At 45.2% G+C, this 23,967-nt stretch overlaps 1 protein-coding gene across 2 annotated transcripts in view; it reads right to left on the bottom strand.

The window, feature by feature from the left end:
• The window catches only part of LOC131233244 (DExH-box ATP-dependent RNA helicase DExH3), a 144,794-nt gene that overhangs the window by 87,419 nt on the left and 33,408 nt on the right, over positions 1-23,967 (bottom strand). For both annotated transcript variants that reach the window (XM_058229890.1, XM_058229891.1), the window contains exons 6-8: positions 15,169-15,357; positions 14,898-15,057; positions 14,543-14,673 (exon numbers count right to left, since the gene is read on the bottom strand). In XM_058229890.1, coding sequence (XP_058085873.1) covers positions 14,543-14,673; positions 14,898-15,057; positions 15,169-15,357 — 480 coding nt within the window. The remainder of the gene's footprint in view (positions 1-14,542; positions 14,674-14,897; positions 15,058-15,168; positions 15,358-23,967) is intronic.

Below are 23,967 nucleotides of genomic sequence, written 5' to 3'. Positions count from 1 at the left end.
AAGTAGTAAGAGGACGCGTGTCATGGACCGAGGAGGCGAAACGGCAGGGTTGTTGAGGCCCCGCCACGTGTAAAGTAGTGGGAGAGTCGACGGCTCTTTGTTCCCTATCATTATGATTGATCATTAAGGGTAGTGCGTGGCTCGAGCAGTCACGTTGGTCGAGCTAGTCAGGCTCCGCCATGTGTGACGATTTGCTTGGCTGGACGGCTCTTCGCCTGCAGCAATAAATGCCTACCATGATTGCTCTTCGGCCAAGAATAGTATAAAAATCGCCATTCCCTTCATTTGCCTTATCATTCGCTTGTTGTCATTCTGCTGTTGTGACTTCTAGAGTGAGCGAATTCCTGTTAGTCTTCCCACACCTTTCCTTTTAGTTTCTCAGTTCTCTTTTTTTCTTTCCTCCATCTCCAATGTCGAACGGCTCGGATGATGTTCGTGAGGTGTATGCTTTCGAAGGCAACACCAAGCCGGAGAGTGTAAGCTCTCGGCTCAAGGCCTCGGCAGAAATGTTGACCGCAATACCTCCACGGCCTCGGGCCAAAAAGGCCAAGGGCCTGAAGACCACGGCACGCTCTAAGGGCACGAAGAGGGCAGCCCGAGCTCCAGCCGGGAGGACGGCTGTCGGGCCTGTAGGTGGACAGCCAGTGAAGCTCATCCCTGGGGGTTCGATTTTGGTCGAATCCCAGATGGAGGGGATCCGGGCAGAGTTCCAGATCTAGGATTCTATAACCATCCAAACTCCTGCTCCGCATGACGCCCCTGGGGACCTGGCCGAGGGGAGATAGTCGTTTTCATCTGCGCCCTCCAATGCGGGCTACAGTTCCCGATTCACCCATTTGTGCGGGCGATGAATGCCTGGAGATCGTTGATGGCTGCTTACGTCATTTAGCATCAGCTCAAGAACGAGGAGATGACCCCAGACAAATTTATGTTTGTCTACCAAGCCAAGCACAACCCCTTAGAGTCGTGCTGGTATTACTTCTCGACGATGACGCGTCATGGCCCGGGCCTCGTCACCAGGCTTCCAACCTCTAACAAGGATTGGAAGAATAAATGGTTTTGGGCCTCGAGAGAGTGGGAAGCACCTGCTGCCAAGCTCAAAGGTCTTCGGGTCCAAGTGCCCACAATATTTTCAACCCCGAGTTGGATTTTTGTAAAGTCGTTCTTCTGTTGTACATGCATGCTTTGTAGTGTATCCAATTAACTTATGTTGTTCTTCTGCAGTCTATGTGAAAGGTCCTCCTGAGCTCTCCTCATTTCCTCCGAGCTCAAGTGGACAAGGCGAGAATGCTAAAGGAGGAGTCTCGCGTCTAGCACCTCCTCATCACTCCGGATACTCTTCATCAATCCGGACTCTGCAAATTTAAACCTTTTCCCTCTGCTCTTGGCAAGTGTCCATCTATAGTCGTACTAAGGTTTTTGTTTTTGGTATTTTTCTGAGCCGAGCTGTACTTCGCAAGTATGGTTGAGCCTTCGGGAACCAAGAAGAGGAAGCAACACCCTCCCCTTAACGAAATGATCCGGGTGAAGGTCACTACCTGGAAGAAGGGGACCCCTATTGCTGAGGCCAGGCCCGTTGCTACTCCCGCCCGAGCCCCCGAAGTGCCTCCGACCGCCCCTTCACATCCACCCGGGATGGAAAGGAAAGCAGTTGGGGAAACCGCTGCTCCTTCCCTATCCAAGCTCAGGAGTGAAACTAGGGCGCACGCCGAGCACATCCATCTCACACCCGCCTAAGTCAACTACTTGCTTGGCAAGCCTGGTTCGCCAAGAAGGGGTGTTGACGCGCCGGCGGCTGAGCCTCAAGCCTCGGCAGCTAGTGACGTAGGCGAGGCCGCTGCTGCCAGTGGCGTAGGTGAGGCCGCTGCATTCGCTCCTTCCCCTTTGGAGGCTAGGGAGCTCCCTCCCGGCCACTATATGTCCCGCCTAGTCAGTTGGGCGACGAAGAATGTTCCGGAGGCTGAGATCACCAACCTTCTCGCCCGCCGTCATGAGGCCTTCCTGACTGACATAGCTTCAGTGTATTATAAGGTAAATTTCCTTCTTTATCCGATCTACTTCCTTTGATTCCGAGGTATTTCTTTCGAGTCCGAGTTGTATCCTATTCTACCCAATATTCAAGCAGTCCCCATGTTCCTATCAACTCGGGAAAAGTTGGAGGAGCTGAGTGTGAAGGAGGAGTAGAATGAAACCCTCTGGAAGGGGAAGGCCGAGGCTGAGGCGCTTCTAAGGGCCACAGATGAGGAGCGAGAAGCCTTAAAGGGCCAGTTGGTGGAGACCTGGGTGAAGGAGAGGTTGGTGATGGAGGATCTCAGCAGGACCAAGTCCCACTTGGACATAGCCAGAGCCGAGCTGGTGAGGGTGAAGGCTCACCTCTCCTCTGTCGTTGACGGCGCCACCAAGCTGATGGCGGACTTGAAGCAGGCCAAGGTTGATGTCGCTGCTGAGGTTGAGAGGGCATTGGCCGCGCAAAGGGCCGAGTTTGAAGCTGTGGCAGCGTCTCAAAGGGACGACTTCAAAGCCTCGACTGCGTCGATTGAGGTTGCTGCTATCGAGAAGTTCAAGTCTTCGGCGAAAAGAACTGTTGAGGCTGAGAGCATCTATCATTGCGGTTATGACGCCTGCCTCGGGGACGTCAAGGACCTTTATCCCAACCTCAACCTCGACGTTCTTGCTGTTGAGGGAACCAGAGAAGGACCTTCCGAGCAAGCCCCTCTTGCCGACCTACCTCCTCCTCGGGCTGATTGACATGCCCTTGAAGTTTATACCCTTTCTCTTTTTTTTACTTTTTTTTTATCGGATATTGTGGCAATTTGATGCCACCTTTTTGGTGAATATTTTTGAATACTTAGGTTATTTTAATATTTTCATTTTGATGATTGATTTTTGCAACGGTTGTTTGAATTATTGTTACTCATAGTTGACGAGCCAACCTCTTCTTTAAGGGGTCAGATTGTCGGAGGGTTGCCTTTCTGCACTTGAGAGAGGGTCCTCCGTAGGTCACATTGTTCTTAGTGAGCCGAGCCCTTTTTTAAGGGTCGCTTCATTACATAGGCTTTTTCTCCCATAGGAGAGCCTACGTAAAGTTGCGTGTTAGGTGCGTAGGATCACCACGTCGAGGAATTCTTTTTATTAAAAAGTAGGTTCATCACAAACAAGTGCCGACTTTTACAAGCTTTTCTAAGGATAGTAGACTTTCAAGTGCTCGGCATTCCACGGGTGTGGTAGTAGTCGACCCTGGAGATCTTCAAGTCGATAGGAGCCTAGCTTAGCCGAGCCGGTCACTCGATAAGAACCTTCCCAAGTTGGCCCTAGAGCCCCCCGTACCGAGCTCAGTAGTGTTCTGGAAGGTCTTGCGGAGGACAAGGTCTCCATGGCGGAAGCGCCTTACTTTGACTCGAGAATTGTAGAACCAAGCCACCTGTTTTTGCCGAGCTGTTGTTCTGAGCGCGGCCAGATCCCACGCTTCTTCAAGGAGGTCGAGGTTTGCTGCCATGTGCTCAGAATTTTGATCCTCATTGAATGATCGCACTCGGGGCATAGGAAGTCCTATTTCAACTAGGACCACTGCCTTGGCCCCGAAGGATAAAGAAAATGGAGTCTCACCGGTCGAGGACCGAGCTGTGGTCCTATAAGCCCATAATATGAAAGAGAGCTCATCTGCCCAAGCACCTTTTGCTTTCTCAAGCCTAGTCTTGAGGTGATTCTTTATTATCTTATTTATTGCCTCGACCTGTCCATTTGACTGAGGATGCCGAGGTGATGAATAAGCATTCCGGATGCCGAGCCTTTGACACATTCCTCGGAACCTTTCATTGTCAAACTGTCTCCCATTGTCGGACACTATGGTATGCAGGATTCTGAATCTGCAGATTATATTTTTCTATACAAAGTCTGTTACCTTCTGCTCGGTGATCCTGGCCACGGGCTCAGCCTCTGCCCATTTAATAAAATAATCAACTGCCACAATCGCATACTTTGTTTGGGCAAAGGTCCAATGACATCGATCCCTCACTGAGCGAACGGCCATGGCCCACTCATGGGAGTCAGCTCTTTTGCAAGTTGCCTGGGGACAACTACGAATCTCTGACATTTGTCACATCTTCGAGTGAAGCTTTTGGAATCCTCATGTAACGTCGGCCAGAAGTATCCTTGTCGGATGATCTTGTGAGCCAAGGCTTGGCTACCGGAATGGTTGCCGCAGATGCCTTCATGAGTCTCTTGCAGGACATAGTCAACTTCATCAGGCCTGAGGCATTGTCAGGTCCATGTCCTAGTGTCCGTTCCGTTCCGTAGGATCCCACAGTCCTCCCGGTCGAATTCCGGCAACCCTCGACCCGTAGATCGCATTTGCGCGCGACCCTAAGTCACACCTTGTAATCCCGAGCCATCTCGACCCGAGACCTATCCATTGCAACTGCGCCATCACCGCGGTTCCGACATCGCATCTCGTGCTCTGATCCGACGGTCATTGTTGATGAGATGTGGGCCACGCATGATCATGGCCGTGGACCGCACATTGTAGGACCCACCTAACCTATGCACATTTCCCTACGTCATTATGAGGATGACATCACCCCTACACCTAGCCACCATACTACCCTACACCATAGCCACCTTACCTATAGCCTATCTCCTACAACTAATAATTACCCTAGCCACCTCTCTTCCCCAAACCAATCATACCTACCTATGAGAGAGAGCCTACCTAGCTACCTCTCTCTCTCTTATCTCTCCCTCTCTCTTTCTCCTTCTTCATTTCCTCCATTAGCAACCTCCAACCGTCCTAAGCTCCCCAAAAATCCAGCAACCTCAAGCTCCCTAATCCCCCATATCCAACCCTCCAAACCTCATCTTGACCATTAAATCGACCCCCTTGGAGCATTGGAAGCCATTGGTGGAAGAAGAGCAAGAAGATTTGAAGGTGGGTGCATCTTAGGTGTAGTTTCTTTCATTTTCTCCATGGATCTTCATCTATTCTTGCTAGAGGGCGTATAAGACCCACCAATTAATGGTGGAGATCCAATTTTACCCCCCCTAGGTGTGGCCGATGGCCCACCTTGGTTGCAAGCACAAGCCACGATGGGGCCATTCTCCATAGACCCCATCATGATGTATTATTTGATTTAGTTCATTGATGGGTCATCTAGACCCTTGAATTGCATGGTGGGGATGGCATCCCCACCTCAGATTTTCTATTATAGGGCCCATGCATGCATGGGACCCTTATGATGATCATGGTGTATGGTTTGGATCTTTTGAGGGGCCCATAGTGGCGAGGTCCCCTCCCTTTGGCCGGTCTTTCTTCTTCTGTCTCTCCCTCTTTCTTCTTATGGTGATGATAATGATGTGTGTGTGGCACACCTAATATGATCAGCAAATCTAGACTGTCCAGATTTTCTAGACGTCCAACAAATGGAACCCACTTGCTGCCCATTTTCGGGACAGCCCGAATGGAGGAAAAATGCAAATATTAGCTTGATCGAATGGTGGGCCATGCACGTCTGGACCCACCTAATGTACATGTCTTCCATGCCGTCCGACCTCATGATTGGGCCCACCTCGCTGCCTGTCCAGCGGACAGGCCTGCTGCCCGTCCAGCTGGACAAGCCCAGATGCAAAGAAAGCACATATATTAGCTGATCTGGTGGGTCCCACACATGTGGACCCACCTCAACGTATGTGGTTTATCCAACTGTCCATCTGTTTTGGGTCCCACGCAGCAACAGTTGCTGCTGCATTGACGACAGAAAGTTCTGTGGGCCACCGAGATGTATTTCTCCCAACCGTCCATCTAGACGGTGCTCCTGTGGAGCCCAACCGTGATGTATCTGTTATATCCCAGCCATCCATCTTTCTTGGATGTGGGGCCCACCCCACACGTGTGGCATGTGTGGGGGTGGGACCCACCTTGCTGTATGTATTATGTATCCACACCATCCACTTCTGGACGGTGCTGTATGGGCCGCACCATGATGTATGGGTATATCCCCACCGTCCTTCCATTTGTTGGGTTGGGACCCACCCCACACGTGCGGGGGTAGGGCCCACCCTAATGTCTGTATTACATTAGCACCGTCCATATGGACGAGCTGTGTGGGGGCCGACCGTGATGTATATGCCTTGCATCTGCACCATCCAGTGATCTGGATGGTGGAAACCCACCTTGAATGTATGCGTTTCAACCATGCTGCCCGTCCGTTTTTGGGCGTGGACCCACCCCACACGTGCTACATGTGTGAGGGTGGGGCCTACCTTGAGATGTGTGTATATCCATACCATCAACATGGAAATCCCACCTATGATGTATGTTTTAACCACGCTGTCCATCTGTTTTTGTTAAACCATGGGTTGCCCCATCAGGCCCACTTGATATATATGAGGCCCACCTGTTGTATGACGCCCATTGTGAAGTATTTAAGGCCCAGAAATCAGGCCTATGTGATTTATTTATGGCCTTTGAATCAGGCTCATGTGATGTATTTATGGCCTTTGAATGAGGCCCAATGAGATGTATTTGAGGCGCATATGATGAGGCCCGATGTGATGTATAAGGCCCATTTGGTAAGGCCCAAAGTGATGTATGTGAGGCCCATGAGTGAGGCCCAATGTGATGCATATGTAGTCCATGAGTAAGGCCCATCATGGTGTACATTAGGCCCTTTATGTGAGGCCCATTATGTTGCGTATGAGGCCTTTGTGTACGGCCATGGGCCCACTATATGTTTGGCTCTATGTGGGCCACTCCTTGGGAGCAATGTTGGTTAAATGTCCACATTGATGGGCAATGATGGTTAAATGTCCACATTGTGACCTTCCCTTAGGCCTTGTTAGGCCCATTCTCATCATTCTCTTAGTGGATTTTGTGATAGCGTTCTGGTTATTATTCTTGGGTTATGCTTATGGTTATGCTGATTATGAAACCAGTTTATGATCGAAATCCTCCTTGTAGGGTCCCAGGATCGGAATCGAGTGTATGGGCGCTGGGAGCCGAGAATGGGGCACTACGGAGGCTGTCGGCGCAGGATTCGGCAATCGGGAATTTCGTGAGCCCAGTTTCCAAGTTTGGGGCGTGACAGGCATCTCAAGTAAGGCATAAAGAAACCTTTCTTGTATAGGATGCCGTCGAGGATTACATATCGAGCGACCTGAGTCTCAGTCATCGCGCTTCTAACTTATCCTTAGGGAGTTTCCCTTCATGTATGTACTCAATGATTGGGTCCATCCAACTTGAGGCTACTTGCATGAGCTGGACAACCTCATGATTGATGCGGTCAATGCTTGGCCCAACAATGAATTCTATCGAGATGAGCTTCGGAACATCCCCATCTGTCGCGGAGGCTAGTTAAGCAAGGGCGTCCGCCCATGAATTGTCTGCTCTCGGGATCTGACTGATTTTACAACTCTAGAACTTGTCGATCAGCTTCCTAGCTTTGGCTAAGTAGGTAATCATCCAGGCTTCCTTCGCCTGGTACTCTGTTGATATTTGGTTAACCACGAGCTGTGAATCACATCAAACTTCGAGTGCTTTAACCCCATGGTGACTGCTAGCTTGAGCCGGGCTAGCAGTGTTTTGTATTTGGCCACATTATTCGAGGCGCGGAACCCGAGCCTTATAGCATATTGGACAATCGTCTGGTCAGGGGCTAGTAGGACAATCCCTGCTCCCCCACGTCTCGCATTAGATGACCCGTCTACATAAAGTACCCAACTATTTGGGTCAACCTCCTCCGCCGCAGGGCCCTCGGCAGGACGGAAGGGCTGGAGAGCTCCGTCACACAGATCAGATGTCTCTGATGGAACGGACGATCCTCCTAGGCTGCTTGTGGATGTCCGCTCATCCTGACCCGAAAGCTCAGCGATGAAATCAGCCACCGCCTGACCTTTGATAGCCGTCCTGGGCTGATATCGAATGTCAAATTTGCCAAGCTCGACCACCCATTTGGTCAGTCGCCCCGACACCTCAGGTCTCTAGAGAACTTGACGAAGAGGCCGGTCGGTGAGGACCACTATGGTGTGTGCTTGGAAGTAGGGACAGAGTCGTCTGGACGAGATCACTCGGGCCAGAGTGAGCTTCTCTATGCTCGGATACCGGGTCTCGGCGGGGACCAACACTTTGCTAACATAGTACACAGGGTACTGCTTCCCTTCGGATTCTCGGACAAGGGCCGAGCTCACGGCCAAGATGGACATGGCCAGGTAAAGTTGTAATGATTCTCCTTCTACCGGTGTTAACAATGGCGGGGGTGATCCTAAGTATTGCTTTAACTGTTAGAATGCTTGCTCGCAGTCCGAGGTCCACTCCGCTTTCTTATTGTCTTGCTGAAAAAATGGGAGACACTTATTTGTTGCTCTCGAGACGAATCGGCTAAGGGCCGCCACCCTTCCGATAAGACATTGCATCTCTTTCAGTGTTCAGGGAGACCCCATGTCCAGTAGAACTTTGATCTTATCCAAATTTGCCTCGATACCTCTCTAACTGACCTGGAAACCGAGGAATTTACCCAAGCCAACCCCGAACGAGCACTTGGTTAGATTCAGCTTCATTCGGTATTTCCTCAAGATAGAGAATGTCTTGCCGAGGTCAATCAGGTGGTCAACGTACACCTCCATTGTGTGACCGATCTGCTGGGCAAATATCTTGTTCACCAATCGTTGGTACGTCGCCCCTGCATTCTTTAGGCCGAATGGCATGACCTTATAATTATAGAGACCTTTGTCAGTGACGAAGGTAGTCTTCTGCTTATCCGAGCAATGCATTGTTATCTGATTGTAACCCGAGTATGCGTCCATGAACGTCAGGAGCTCGTGCCCAGCTGTATTGTCGACCAGTTGGTCGATTCTGGGAAGAGGAAAGTTGTCTTTTGGGCATGCTTTGTTCAGCTCGTGCCCAGCTGTATTGTCGACCAGTATGCGTCCATGAACGCAGACGCGCCATTTCCCGTTGGACTTCTTAACCAACATCACGTTGGCAATCCACTCGGGATAATAGACTTCCTCGATGAAGCCCGCATCTAGCAGTTTGCCGACCTCCTCGGCGATTGCCGCATATCGCTCCAGCTCGAACTTTCTTCTCTTTTGCTTGATCAGTTTGAAGCTCGGATCCACATTTAATTTGTGAACCATCACCTCGAGATCGATGCCCGGCATATCCTGATGAATACAGGCGAACACATCTCTGTTTTCCCTGAGGAAACTCATCATTTGAGTACAATGGTCAGGGGTCAAAGATGATCCGACCTGCACCGTTTTGCTGGGGTCGCCTTCGTCGAGCGGAATGGTAATAAGCTCCTCCATCGGGGAGCCTTTCTCCGATGACTCCTCGGGGATCGAGTGAGATGATCGTCAAGGCTTGCTCAGGTATGCTTTTCCTCACCGCAATTGAATAGCAGCGTCGAGCCTCACGTTGGTCTCCTCGGAGATGATTACCCCACCTACAGTGGGGAACTTCATCATTAAGTGGTATGTAGATACCATTGCCCTCATGGAGTTGAACGAAGGTCATCCAAGGATCACGTTATTAGTCGATGGACAATTTACCATCAAGAAATCCACCATCAAAGTGACCTAATTATGTCCCTCCCCTGTCGTGACAAGGAGGATTGCGCCCTCGGAGATGACCTTATCCCCCGCAAAGCCGTGTAGCGGGGTTTGGATGGGTCGAAGATGGGATCTGCTGATACCCATTTTATCGAAGGCCTCGAAGTATAATATGTCGGTTGAGCTTCTTGTATCGACTAGAATGCGATACACCTTTCGATTGGCTATTGACATAGCCACCACTAGAGCATCGTCGTGAGGATGTTGAATACTGCAAGCGTCATCTTCTGTAAATGTCAGGCTGCACGGACTCGTGCGTAGCTCCTTGCTTGGTCTATCTGCTAGGTGGCTATAATGCTCAGGGTCAGTGTTCCGAGTGTGTGCTTTGCGTGCTCGATTTAAGTCTCCGCCTCCGGATGGTCCTCCGCAAATAGTTCAAATCTCAACACTGTCGTCTGGTCCTCTGCTCGGCTATTCATCTTCCCGAGCTTGCTTGTCCTTCTTGACATACTCACATAAATGCCCTTTGCGGATAAGGGTTTCGATCTCCTCCTTGAGATCAATGCAATCGCTAGTGTTGTGGCCATCGTCGAGATGAAAATGACAGTATTTGCGCTTAATCTCGTTGACTCGCATCCATTTTCATATAGCTTGGCCACCTAAAAATCTTTTTGTCTCGGATCTCTAGGACTTGCTCTGGAGATGTATTGAGGGGAGTGTACAAGCTAAATCAACTCTCGGGATGCCTGCTCGGCCTTCAGCTACGTGAGGTGTCCACGTCCGATCTCTTCCTGTTTGAGCTTGACTGGTGTGGGGCCTCCTTACGCTTTTTATCCCTCGTAGAATTTTCGGCACTTTGGGCTCCTTTCCGAGAGCTGGAGAAATCTTTAGCGTTCGAGTATTTCTGAGCTCGGTTCATGAGCTCCCCTAATGTAGTCGGAGGGTTCTTCCCTATCGAGAAGAGGAACCTTCTCTGAGTCCAGCAATCATCGCAGCCAGAGCCATCTTGTCAGAATAGTCGTCGACTTACATCGCCTCCCCATTAAACCGAAGAATATAATCCTCCAATGCTTCTCCCTCCTTCTGTTTGATGGTCAGCAGATGAGCAGAGGGCTTCCGGCGTTGTTTCCTAACGATGAACTGTGTCAAGAATGCTTAGCGAAACTCGGCGAATGAGCCAATCAACTTCGGCTTCAGCTGTCGGCACCAGCTTCGTGCGACTCCTGTGAGAGTTATAGAGAAGGCTCGGCACATGATCGGTCTGGAGGCCAACTGGAGCTCTATCCATGAGCGATAGGCCTCCAAGTGCTCGATCAGATCCCCAAAACCCGAATATTGTGCGATGGGAGGCATCCGAAACCTTGGAGGCATGATTGCGCCCATTATTTCGTTGGTGAACGGGGCCTCCGCCTCTTTCATCATCGCCTCCACTGCGGTCGGAGCCTGTGCTTGATATGCTCAACACGTAACGCCAATCTGACCTTGCAACTCATCAAGCTAAGCTTCCCAAGGGTCTTTATTTTCAGCGACAGTTTCACGAGCCAGATCGACTTCGAGAGTTTTCTCGCGTCTCCTCTCTAGTTCATGATGGAGGTCGGTTGGAGCTAATGCCGAGGATTCAGAAACATGTGTTGGCGCTCAGGCCGACATGCCTTGGGCATGGGTCGGTGCTTGGGCTGACGCGCCTCGAGATGTTCCTCCTTGAGAACCGACAGGGGCAGAATGTTCTGCAACTAGCGGAGTGCTCGCCTCACGATCAAGGGGTGGATGTTGTCTAGCCATTTGTTGTTTCATTTGGCCAAGCTCATTGACCAACATTTCCACTTGATTTTGTAACGTGTGATATCTGCTTCCTTGATTCCGAGATCGCTGCGTTGGTCCCGTCGGAGCCGACTCAGCGAGCAATTGAGAAGACGAGTTTCGCTGCCCAGTTGGCTCGGGATCAACAACAATGGTTGGAGGAAGCGCTTTCTTCTTTCCTTTCGCCATTTTTCCTCTGATAAAGTAGGAGCAGCTTTCACGTCGAACTTCCCATAGACGGCGCCAAAATATTGATGCAAAATCCAGTTCAACCTCGATGAGCTCCTAGATCCGAGCGCCTGCACAGATGAACGACAATGGAGACCCCGGCAAGAGAAGGGGACCCTCCGATGCCAAAGTCAGACCTGGAATCTGGGTCTAAGTTGTGTGGATGGGGTTTAGGGTGAGAGATTTTGCATACCTGTTCCATTTGGTTAGACTCCTATTTATACTGTTTGGTCGGAGTGGACATCCGCTATTCTCAGTACGATCCTTGCCATTAGGCGAGAACTGCATACGTGATGATGTTGTCAGTTATCCCGTGATCGTGGTTAGGCGGTTAAGGTTATCATGCGTTACTGTATTAAGCTCGGCTCAGTCGTCTTAACTAAGCTGGTTGATTAAAGCTAGTCCGAGCGGACGAGCCGAGCAAAACTCTCTTCAATCGGGCTCAGACTACCCCGGGTCAACTGTGGACGGCCCGAAGTTGGGGTCGGCAGGGTTGATTCACCCGAGCCCATGTCTTTCCATGCTACGGCTCAGATCCATCTTGCTCGTTGGTCTCATTTGAATAAGTATCTCTGGAGTCGCCGCTTGTCTGATTGAGCCGACCTTGAAAGAAGTTCGGTTGATCCGTCTTGAGACGTGACTAGGCCAAGCTGGCCTTAATTATGGTCGGATTATATTTTCCCAAAACAGTCATAATGCCCCATAACAGCCATTAAGGTTTCCAATTTTAGGGGGTCACCAATTTTAACCCCATATCACGTAACGATATTGATTGTTAACATAACATAACGGCTGATATGCCCATAACGTAACAGTTTCTTAACGCCTTGCATCTAACCAGTCCAAAGAGATGAAAAATCCATCGAGGCAATATAGAATAGGGGCTTCTAACCATTGGACCAAGTGAACTTAATGTCTGAGAGGGGAAGATCAACTAAGGCATGTTTAAAGACCCACTCCGAAAAAGCCTTCATACTGGACGCGAGGCGTCTGCCATTCGATTTTTCAAAGGAAAATAAAATGATATTGATTCCACACCCCCCCCCAAAAAAAAAAAAAAGCACCAAGGGAGCATTTGGAACAAATATCATTCAAATCTTCCTACAACTGGTGCCCTGAGGGGGCCTTAGTAGGCCCAAACCACTGAGAACAACCATTTAAAACCAAAAGATGAACTTTTGAAAAATAACAGAGAGAAAACTTCTGTGAAAAGTCGTGGAAGAAAAGGGGCTCGGGCTGACATCATTGTCATTATAGGGGAATTTGAAGTTCTCGAAGTGGGAAGGCTACCTCTAGACTCGCCACGTCGAAACCAGTCTAAGGGAGAGGAAGGAAAGAATGTTGCTGTCACTCCTCAAGGGATGCTAAGATGGGGTGCATATCGAGGTTAGAGAACCCCTATTGTCTTCATCAATTAAGGCATCACCAGAGTCATACATTGAGAGAGCATCGATTGTGGGTTGACCGACGCACAGAAGCAGCCTTTCATTAAAGCACAGCTGCTCAAGGTGTCGAAGGAGTAATAACACCCTTCGTCATCTGACAGAGCAGATAACGTCACAAGAACAAGCATCCACATGAAGAGAGGGGCTGAAGCTTCAGCTTCTCCTCTCGTTTCACTATCTATCCCAGAGGAGGTCTCAGCTCTGACCCTGACCTATTGGCACATGTGACGAACGAGAACTGGCTACCTATGTTAGCAGAGATCTCCATCAGCTGAGAAGATCCAAGGCCATCTTCGTGAAGCATTTCCAAGAGCCTTGAATGGTCAGGAGAGATGCCACAAGGTAGAGTCTGAACCATAGCATCAGCTGAAACACCAGCAAGCTGATGCAAGCCACATCTATCTAAGATGGATGGGATGATGTTTGGGATGGGGGAACTAATGGTTCTGATGAAGCACAGGGGATGGGACCCAACGACTACAGGTGCGGGAGGCTGAGCAATGGGGGGTAGGGCACGTGAAGGGGAGAAACGCGAGGTGGGGAGAGGACACGTGAGGGGTGGAAGGGCACGTGCAAAGATAGGTCAAGAACATATGAAAGGGATGTGTGTGTGGGGGGGTCCTGGGTCATAGTCCTGAGGAAGCACCAGAACAGCAGTGCTCCTTCTCTAGCTGACGAGATTCCAGCGGCTATTGACACCATGGCAGAGGGTTGAGCCTGAATATCCCAACTCAGGAGACTCCAACTGCAGTACTTCTACCCAGGAGAAGAAAAAAATAATAAAAAGGAAAAGGAAAAGGAAAAGAAACAAAAGAACCGAAGGGTGAAAAGAAAACCATTGGATGGTAATTTAAACCATCAGTTGGAAATCCTGATTTTTAACTAAACATTTCAACAACTTACAGAAACAGCTTCATTTGGCAAGCTTATCTTTGTTCTAAGTCCACCAATGCAATAACAAAGATGTGCCAAAGTCATTTATTCCTAACCGCCACTGAATAGAAGAAACAAAGAGTCGAGCATAAATGCATATGAAGAACACAGAAATTGAAAGTTAAGAATAAAAGCATATGCAGAACACAGTTCAAAAGTCCGAAAGTTGAGCAGATTTGCATGTGCAGAACACAGAAATTGAAAGTCAGGATAGGACAAGAGAGTACAAGCTATCCATAGTCTCAAGAAAAGCCTAAGGCCCTGTTTGATAGACACCTAAAATTGAGTTCATCTCACTTTAGCTAACAGTAATTATTTATTAGAGATTTAATTATGAATTAGAGATCAAGATCTCTAATACATTATTACTGTTAACTAAAATGAGATGAACCCATTTTTACACATCTACCAAAAAGAGTGTAAAACTACCAGCACAACTCATTTCGACTTTTGTTTTTTTAATCCTAAATACAGAACAACATGAAATCTTTTTTTCTTTTTTCCTTTTTTTTTTTTTTTGTGGGGGGGGGGGTTGGTGGGGTGTAAATTTTCGATAAAGAACTCATTTCCTTAATAGTCCAGTAGTATTAGCTCACCGGAATATGAATTGTTGGTGCTCCTCCGAAAAAGTTTGAAAATAACTCAGCATTAAGAGTTGCACTCATCAAAATCAATCTCAGATCCCGGCGACGAGGAAGAAGATCCTTCAGCACAATTAATAAGAAGTCTGTATTACAAAATAAAATTAACAGCATCAGTAAATAGATCTGTGAGACATTCATCAAGGAAAAAAGGTAAATAATGCATACACCGGCCCAAATAGCTGGGACAGCCTATGATGATGATGATCATTATCATGAGGAAATAATGTATAAACACTACTTACTGCTAATGCTTGACTGTGGAAACTTAATGATCATGATATCAAATCAACTACTTCAAATACCATACCTTCATTCATGCCTCGCTCATGAATTTCATCAACAAAAACATGGCTTATACCATTCAGATTACGGTCTCCCAGCAACCTCCTTAGCAAAATGCCGCTGGTACAGAAAAGCAGATGCGTGTTTTTTCCTTTCATTCCCTCTAACCGAACTTTGTAACCCACCTACCACAAAAGCTTACGTTTCTAGCAGCCAGAACAAAGAAATTCAAGAGATCTTTTTTGACGAAAAAATAGACAAGAAAGAAAATAAGCACCAAATATAGTAGCAGTTACCGATTCTCCCAGATTCTCTCCTCTTTCTGTAGAAACTCTTTCTGAAACAGCCATGGCAGATATTCTTCGAGGTTGTGTACAGATGATGCTGCAGAATGCTCCACGACCAGATTCTATTTCAGATTCTAAAATATATTGAGGAAGTTGAGTAGTTTTGCCACATCCAGTCTCCCCTGAAATGACTACAACCTGTCAATATAAACAGTGAATGCTCATCAACACCAACATCAATGAAATGTGTACCAAAACACTAATCAATGTGATAGCAATATTTGTGTCGTATATCGATTTCAAAACAAGAATAGTTTGTAGAGCAAAGTAAAAAAGCAACAACTTGTGACTATCAACAAAATCTAAGGTTCCAAAATGATTCATAAAGATATAGTCAGATAACATGACAGCTTCAGAAGGTCAATCCTACTAAAGTACACAAGTGAATGATTTGCTAAGAGCAATAAATTCAAACTATAAGCCCAATAATTTAAGCAAATTAATACCATCAAATCCATAAGCTCCATGAACATCTGCTAGGTACAATAATTTCAAGTGTGCAAGTTACTCACTATGAGAGGAGACTCTTACTAGAAGCCAGATATCTTGATTACGAAAAGTAGTAGACACTACAAGATTTCATGAATCTTTATAAGAATTCCGTCTCTATGAATATGGATGGAATGGAGGAAAGAATAACCAAGATATCTTATTATTCAGTTTTCCTACTGCATTTCACTTCTTTCATTCCTGATCTTCTTTCTCAATAGGAAGAGGGGATTGATATAAACATTTTGAATTCAACTTCTAAAACCCTCACAGACAAAACATGAGCCCTCAGATAATCATAGATCACCTGTAAATGTGGTCAATGTGAAACCACTGCATATCCAGCTATGTTAGTCAGGTCAGGTATGACTAGGTGATCTCAACATATGTGGACATGGCCATGTATTTGTTCTTTTCTACTGTTTTTTTAATCGAAGTGATCTGTTTTGGTTATCTTTGCTCTATCATTCAAAAACATGGAATGATTAAGGAGGATGCTTCCATTGGAATAGAACCGGGTGCATGAAGTGGAGATGTGCCTCTAAAGTGTTGTGTTATCGCCGCACGTCAACGGAACTAAAAGGAATTTTTTATGAGATGGCTATTACACGACTAAGCTGTATGGAGTAAGACCATTGGGCAACTAAGAGGCAACATGAATAGAGGATGGATGTTATAGAGATCTAGATGTTGAAATGAATGCGTAGGAAAACTATGAAGGAAAAATTACAAATGATGTCATTCAAAGCAGTCTGGGAGTAATAGTCACAATGGAGGAAAAATGAGATATTTCATCCATGTGCTAAGAGAATCGGAGAAGTCCTCAAAAGATTGAAGGCCCTAGAGGGAGGGAGGGAGGGAGGGAGAGAAAATCAGAGAAGTCCCCAAAAGAGTGAAGGCCCTAGAGGAAGGGAGGGAGGGAGGGAGGGAAAATCAGAGAAGTCCCCAAAAGATTGAAGGCCCTAGAGGAAGAGAGACCCATATCATGTTTTTTCACTTACCGAGTATAAGGCCATGATGATCTTTTTGTGTATTTTTATCCATCTTTAGACTTTATTAGATATGTTTAGATCTTTTTAATTACGGTTTAATATAAAATATGTGGGTATGGCTGACCATATCAAGCATGAAGTGCATATTCTATGTTATGTCATATAAGATATGGTTGTGCTGAAACATTTAAATGATCTAGGTCCATCTTGCATATTCTATGTTATGTCATATAAGATATGGTTGTGCTGAAACATTTAAATGATCTAGGTCCATCGTTGGGAAATCCAGTTCTGCCGTTTCTTTCATCCATCACATGCTTTCCTCCTATAAAATGCTTAAAACTACTCTGAAAAGAAAAGAGCTTAAAACTTAGTCAAGTGGCCACTATGTAACATATGTCATATATGTGGAATTTTATAGAGGGAACTTGAAAATTGAAATACTTCTGCCAAGGGAAAAAAAAAAAAGCTCTGTGACTGCGATACTTTCATTGGATCATAAATGCAAGCTCCTTTGAGGCCCTTTGGATATTTGTTTTACTTGAAGATTGCAGCTACAGCTCCCCATTATTGGTCAACTAGAGACTTACAGTTGTTGCTCCTAAGATTATCTAATTTAAAACTTAACAAGTGAGGATCTGTGAATAGATTTAGATTCTTTTGTTATTGATCGATAATAAAGCTTCATTGAGGAATCTTTCAAAAAAAAAAAAAGGAAGCTTCATAGAGGAAAACAGAATTACAAAAGAGTTGAGGCATACCCCTTTTTTTCCTTTTTTTTTAATGGCAATGATAGTTTTATCAACAAAAGAACCAACATATTTCGTAATGATATCAGTGGTGGTTACAACTTACAATATAAGCCATAACCACCGCTACAGCCTCTTTTTTTAATTTTTTGGGAACAAAAAGTGTCCATTGCGGGGGCCAAAACAGGTTTTTTTTCCGTAATGGCCATTACAGCCGTTATAACCTCGTAACGTGTAACGTCACCACCATTATTGTTACATGACAGCTATTATGGCCCCCGAGGTGTTTCGTAGCGGTAATGGTGCCCACCTTTACGAATACACTGAATCGGTATAACTGCCGATACGCGGAGGGGGACGGCTGCCCCTATATCCATTGATTTTATTTTATTTTATTTTGCTCCAAAAAATCGGGAAAATATCTAGAAAATCCAGAAAATTGTAAATATTCCAAATATGCATTAATATATAATTTTGAACATGTTTATGGCAGTGAAACGGGTCCAATCTTTGGTGAGAATGCTATATTAGACTGTCCAATGAATTTATAAACCTGACAACCAGGAATTGACTGCAAATCTTTTATATTTAATTATCTAACTATATAATATCAATATGAATTGATCAGAATGAATGTAATACCAAAACATCTCATATTTGCAAGCTTTACTATGATTTATATTATTGGTGTATTACATACCTTGCGACTCGCATACATTTCACTTCAACATGCAGAGTCCAGGGACTTTTGTGTCCGATTATGTGATTCATACATCTAACAATTTCATATCATTTCCCCTAATAGATCTTATTTTAAAAAATGAAATTAGATTCGGGTGAATAGTGTTGACAATTTGGGGCTAATTTGGTGGACCATTCGATGTCCCAAATCAGTTTCAAATTCATGTAATCTATTGGCACTTATCCCACTAATGGATTGGTGGACATTTAATGGATAGGGAAGAATGAAAAATATCAAATGGTCTTATTTCAAAAAACAAGTGTCTGCAAATTAACCATCAAAATCATCCAAATAATTTAATTGGGGATTGTGACTAAGCAACAACAGTGACATAATTTAATTGATTCATTTTGAGGTATGCCTCATGTACGATTGTTAGGGCCATGTACGTGGGCCCCACCTCAATGTATTGTACATCCATGTCATCCATCCATTTTGCCAACTCACTTTAAGGGCATGGTCTAAAAATGAGGCAGCTCTAGATCTCAAGTGGACCACTAGTGGGTGAGGCCCTGAATATGGGGCCCACCTCAACGTATTTGTATATCCATGCCATCAATTTGTTTTGCCAACTCATTTTAAGTCATAGTCCCAAAAATCAGGCAAATCTAAATCGTCGATGGACCATTAGTAAGTGACACCTTGAATGTGGGGCCCACCTCGACGAATTTGTTGTATATGCATGCTGTTCATCCTTTTTGCCAATTCATTTTAGGACATGGTCCAAAAAATGAGGCAGATCCAAATCTCTGGTGGACCACAAATCTCTGGCAGATCCAAAAACTTCTTGGGACCAAATATATATATATATATATATATATATATATATATTGGATCAAGCTGCTATTTGTGTTCTCCCTTGATCTAGGTCTATGTGACATTATTGATATGTTCAACAGAAAATAAACATTATAGTGGGCACTTCGAAGTTTTTAACAATGAACATTCAATCCCTACTGTATGGTCCGCTTGAGATTTGGATTTGCTTCATTTTAGGGACCATTCCTTGAAATGAACTTCAAAAATGATAGACAGCATGGATATACAACACATAAATCAAGGTGGACCCCATGCACCAAAACAGTGACTTGCACAGAGCGGCGTACGCTACAAACTACTTTAAAAAAAGTGCGCAGCTATCCATTCATTTTTCTAGAGAGAAAACGAGGGGGGGAAAGAGAGGGAGAGAACGAGAGGGCAACCACAGTAAGAAAAGAAAAGTCAGGTGTTTCTTTCCCTTTTTTTTTCTTTTTTTTCCTGTTTTCTTTTAGAGTTACTATGCATAATGACTGTTACAGGGACTGTAATGGCCATTATGTCCTATAACGGTCGTTATGGCCCCATAATGGCCACTGCAATTCATTTCTTTCTAGACCTCATTCCAGCCTCATATCGCGTAACAATAACCACCGTTACCATTACATTACGGCTGATACGTAATCGATTTTGCACAACTTGGCGACCCCATAACGGCCGTTATGGCACACTATGCAAAGAACACAGTGCCAAAGATGGCTGGAACACTAAACCAAAAGGCTTAAATCATGTATCTATGACTAGGCCAAGGCCATCCTTCATGATGCATCAAAAGACCTACTAATCAAAAGGCTTAAATCATCTATCAATCGAGGACTGTCACGTTGCCATTCTCGTTTCCTCATAGAGTATGCGGCTCTTTGCACACACCCTACATCACATGCTCCCTACTGTTGGGGGAGTGGTGGAGATAGTAGACGTAAGAGGGCTCTCCTAACTAGGTTTATGGCTACTCCCACTAATAACCTAACACAAATCCTTGCTTTATCGGAGTTGACCTCGCTTATTCCCCACTCTATGTATCCCTTGCCCCCTATCTCTTGACGGTTGTTTCTCTTCTCGTCTCCTTCCCCCTACCTTAGGTTTGGGTCTTGCCCTCTACCTGGGGTGTTAGGTGTCTTCTGTTTCTTTCCTTCTTTTTTTGTCTCTCTTAGTTTTTCTCTTTTGTTTTGCTTGTTCCCTAGCACGAGGTGTGGGCCCCTTGTTGTATTTTTCGGCTTTGTGCCCTTTGGAAGAAATAAGAGTGTTTCCTAACCTTCCAAAAAAACCAAAAAAAAAAGGATCCTCTACTACAACCATGGAAGGCATTGATACCCAAAGCCCAGTAGATAACACCCTTTGGAGAACTTGCCGGAACTTCTCATCTTTGTTAAATCTCGCATTGCACTCCTAAATCAACAATAATCCCACAAGAAGAATGAGGTGCCATAAAGCTCTTCCTTTACCCAATCAAGCTCCCTACTATGTGTGGTGATTGATAGAGCCTTCTACTATGATTGAAATAATTCATGGATTCAGCCCCTGGAATTCACCAAAACCATCTCAACTCTCAAGGGTCTTAGGAAACTTCGTTAAATATCTATTGAGTATCCACAATGCATAAAAAGGTGATCCACCAATTGTCAAGATGTTACCCTTCCCACAAGCCAACATAATGCAACCAGAGCATGCGGTGGTTGTAGGCTGGTAGCCAACATGAAGGCCCCCAAATGAGGAGCACGGGTGACCCATACTGAAGCCCAAGGCAGTTTTGGGATTTACCACCAAACGTAGCACCTTGAGAGGCTCCCTGGAAGACAATTGTCCCTATGAGCAAGGCTTCCACAAGCAGTTGTCCTCATCATAAGGGTAAAGGGCCATCCCATTAGGAAAATTTAGAAGCTCCGCAATCCTCTCGAGTTTGGAATCCCGAAGATTTCTTCGGAATTGAATCAGCCACAATATCTTATTTCCCACCCATGTCATGATTATATTCATGAGTTGTAACCAGTGTTCAAGTTGTCGGTATCGCTACAGGTTTCGCTGGCTGGAGATAAAGATATTATATCGTTATCGCCGATAATATCACCGATAACCGGAAATGCGGGGAAACATGGGGAAATTAGTGGAATTTTTCAGTGAAACTCCAGGACATGCTTAAATACATATATTTGCATATTTAGGAATAAAAAAATTACAAAAAGAATGCATTACATAATAAGTTTTCATTTAATGGGGCCCATTTTAATGTGTTGTATATCCACACCGTCCATCTATTTTTATGGATCATTTTAGTGCACAATCCCACAAATGAAGTTGATCCCAATCTTATATGGACCATACCATAGGAAACAATGGTGATCGACCATTGAAAACTTATTATGGACCACATAAGTTTTGGATTAAACTGACATTTTTTTATTTTTTTTATACGTTCCTTGAAGTCTGTGACACTTTATCAATGGTTTGGATGATCAATAAAACAATAAGATGGACCCTAGCAAGTTTTCCAACGATAGGGATGTGGGTGTGAACCCGACCATGGGCCCACCTCAATGTATGCGCTGTATATCTACACGGTCCATCCTTTTTGCCGCCTCATTTGAGCTAATGAAGTAAATCCAAATCTTAGGTGGACCACGCCACGAGAAAAACATACATATGAGCTTGATCCAAAACTTTTGTGGCCCCCGATAGGTTTTCAGCACTAGGCAGCAGTTGATCCCCACTGTTTCCTGTGGTGTGGTTCACTTGGGTATTTGATCCGTCTCATTTTTAGGCTCATCACCTAAAATGATTTTTCAAAATGGATGGACAATGTGGATTAAAAAAAACGCACATCAGGGTGGGCGCCATAGCTAGGTGTTGCTGGGGCAGTACCCAATCTGCTTCCTTTTGGCAATTCCTCTGTGTGTGTGTGTGTGGGGGTGCGTGTAAGAGGTGGCTACTGGACAATGCTCCCTAGGCCCACCATGATATGTGTTTTATCGTCCATCTATTTTTATTGATCATTTTATGTCTTGGCCCGAAAGTAAGATAGATCTACATCTCAAGTGGACCACACCACAAGAAACAGTGGTGATTGAACAGTCACCATTTTTACCTTCCTAGGGCCCACTGTAATTTTTATTTGCCATCCATCCTGTTGATTGGTTGTAAAGTTATGGATGAAAGGACAAAAAACAAATATCAGCTTCATCCAAAACTTTTGTGACCCCAAAGAAGTTTTTAATGGCGGGCATTTAATCACCACTGATTCTTATGGTGTGCTCCACATGAGATTTGGATCTACTTAGTTTTTTGGCTCATTGCCTAAAATGATTTGAAAAAAATAATGAACAATGTGGATAAAGCACGGACATCATGGTGGGTCTCAGGGAGCATCGTCCAATATCAACAAGCTAACAACGTCAGTAGTCAAATCATCTTCCTTTGGTGTGCGACTCTTACCACACCAGTACATAAGGTGTGGGGCCCACTGTCATCTTTTGATAAATCCACCCCATTCATCTGTTTCACCATATCATTTTAGTACATGGTCCAAAAAATGAGGTAGATCCAAACCTCAAGTGGACCACACTAAAGGAAAGAGTAGCAATTGAATCCCACAATTAAAAACTTATTAGGGGCCATGAATATTTTCGATCAAGCTGATAATTGTGTTTTCACTGCATATAGGCCTGAGTGACCTAATCAAGAGGTTGGATAGCAAAAAAACATTACAATGGGCCTCACATAGCACCGGGCTTTCGAAACAAGTCGGCGCGACTTGGCTGGAAGCGACCGCGTCAAGCAGTACACTAAGCGTACTGAGTAAACTTTGTGGGGTCCACTGTGATTTATGTATTTTATCCACTCTGTCCATCCATTTTACCAGATAATTTTAGGGCTTCATCCCAAAACTAAAGCATACCCAAAGATCAAGTGGACCACACCATACGAAATAGTGAGAATTGAACGTATACGGTTGATGATTTTTTAGGGGCCATAGAAGCTCTAGATCAAGCTTATTTTTTGTGTTTTACGTTCATCCATCTCTATGTGAACTTATGAACAGGTTTGATGACAAATAAACATCACTTTGGGCCATAGGAAGGTTTCAACGATGGTGGTAATCATTATTCTCACTGCTTCCTATGGTGTGGTTCACTTAAGCTTTGGATATAGTTCAATTTTGGGATTAACCCTAAGAATGAGCTAGAAAAATGGATGGACGGCATGGATAAACAACATACATTCACGGTGGGACCCAGAGAGTTTACTCAGTACGATAACGCGTACGAGTTACTCGGTTCGCAACCACTTTTACTTTGAAGGCTCGAAGTAACTAAAAAAAAAAACCAAAAATTTCATAACAAGAGGGTTTTTCACTGAGGGGTTTTTGGCCAAGGGTTTCAAAACCCTAAATCAGACCCAAATCGAGAGGAAATCCTGCAAAGGTTCATATTTTTTGCCGAAATCGCAACATTGATCTTCCAATTAAAAAAAGAGGGAAATTTCAAGGTTTTTTTATTCTACCAGCGCTGTCGACTTTGTTCTTCCGAGTTTTGATCAAGTACAAAAATCGCGATTTTTTTTTTCTTTTCTTTCTTTCTTTCAGCCACACCACGCCGATATTCTCGACGAGAACCCATTTTTATCGATGATATTGAAAATTTCACCGATATTCCGGAGAGACAATAACTTGGGGTTTCGATGTCGCCAGTGCAACGACACCGATATTATCGGCGATAATATCGACAAATCGTCGACAACACGAACACTAGTTGTAACCAATCCTAATGCCCATACTGTGGGAATTCAGTATTTAGAGTATCCCCATATAAAATCCTTGTCACACTTGAAAGTGTTTTAGCTACACTACGTAGCGTGTAGCTTACACTATGCAGCGTAGCTTAGCCTTACACTACGTAGCTCATGAAAATAGTTTAAGTCATGTATAGCCTACGTTACAAGATAATCCGCATATGCTACATGCTAT

The sequence above is a fragment of the Magnolia sinica genome, chromosome 18 (assembly GCF_029962835.1).
Source record: "Magnolia sinica isolate HGM2019 chromosome 18, MsV1, whole genome shotgun sequence".
NCBI lineage: Eukaryota > Viridiplantae > Streptophyta > Magnoliopsida > Magnoliales > Magnoliaceae > Magnolia > Magnolia sinica.
This window is presented reverse-complemented; position numbering and strand designations above follow the sequence as displayed.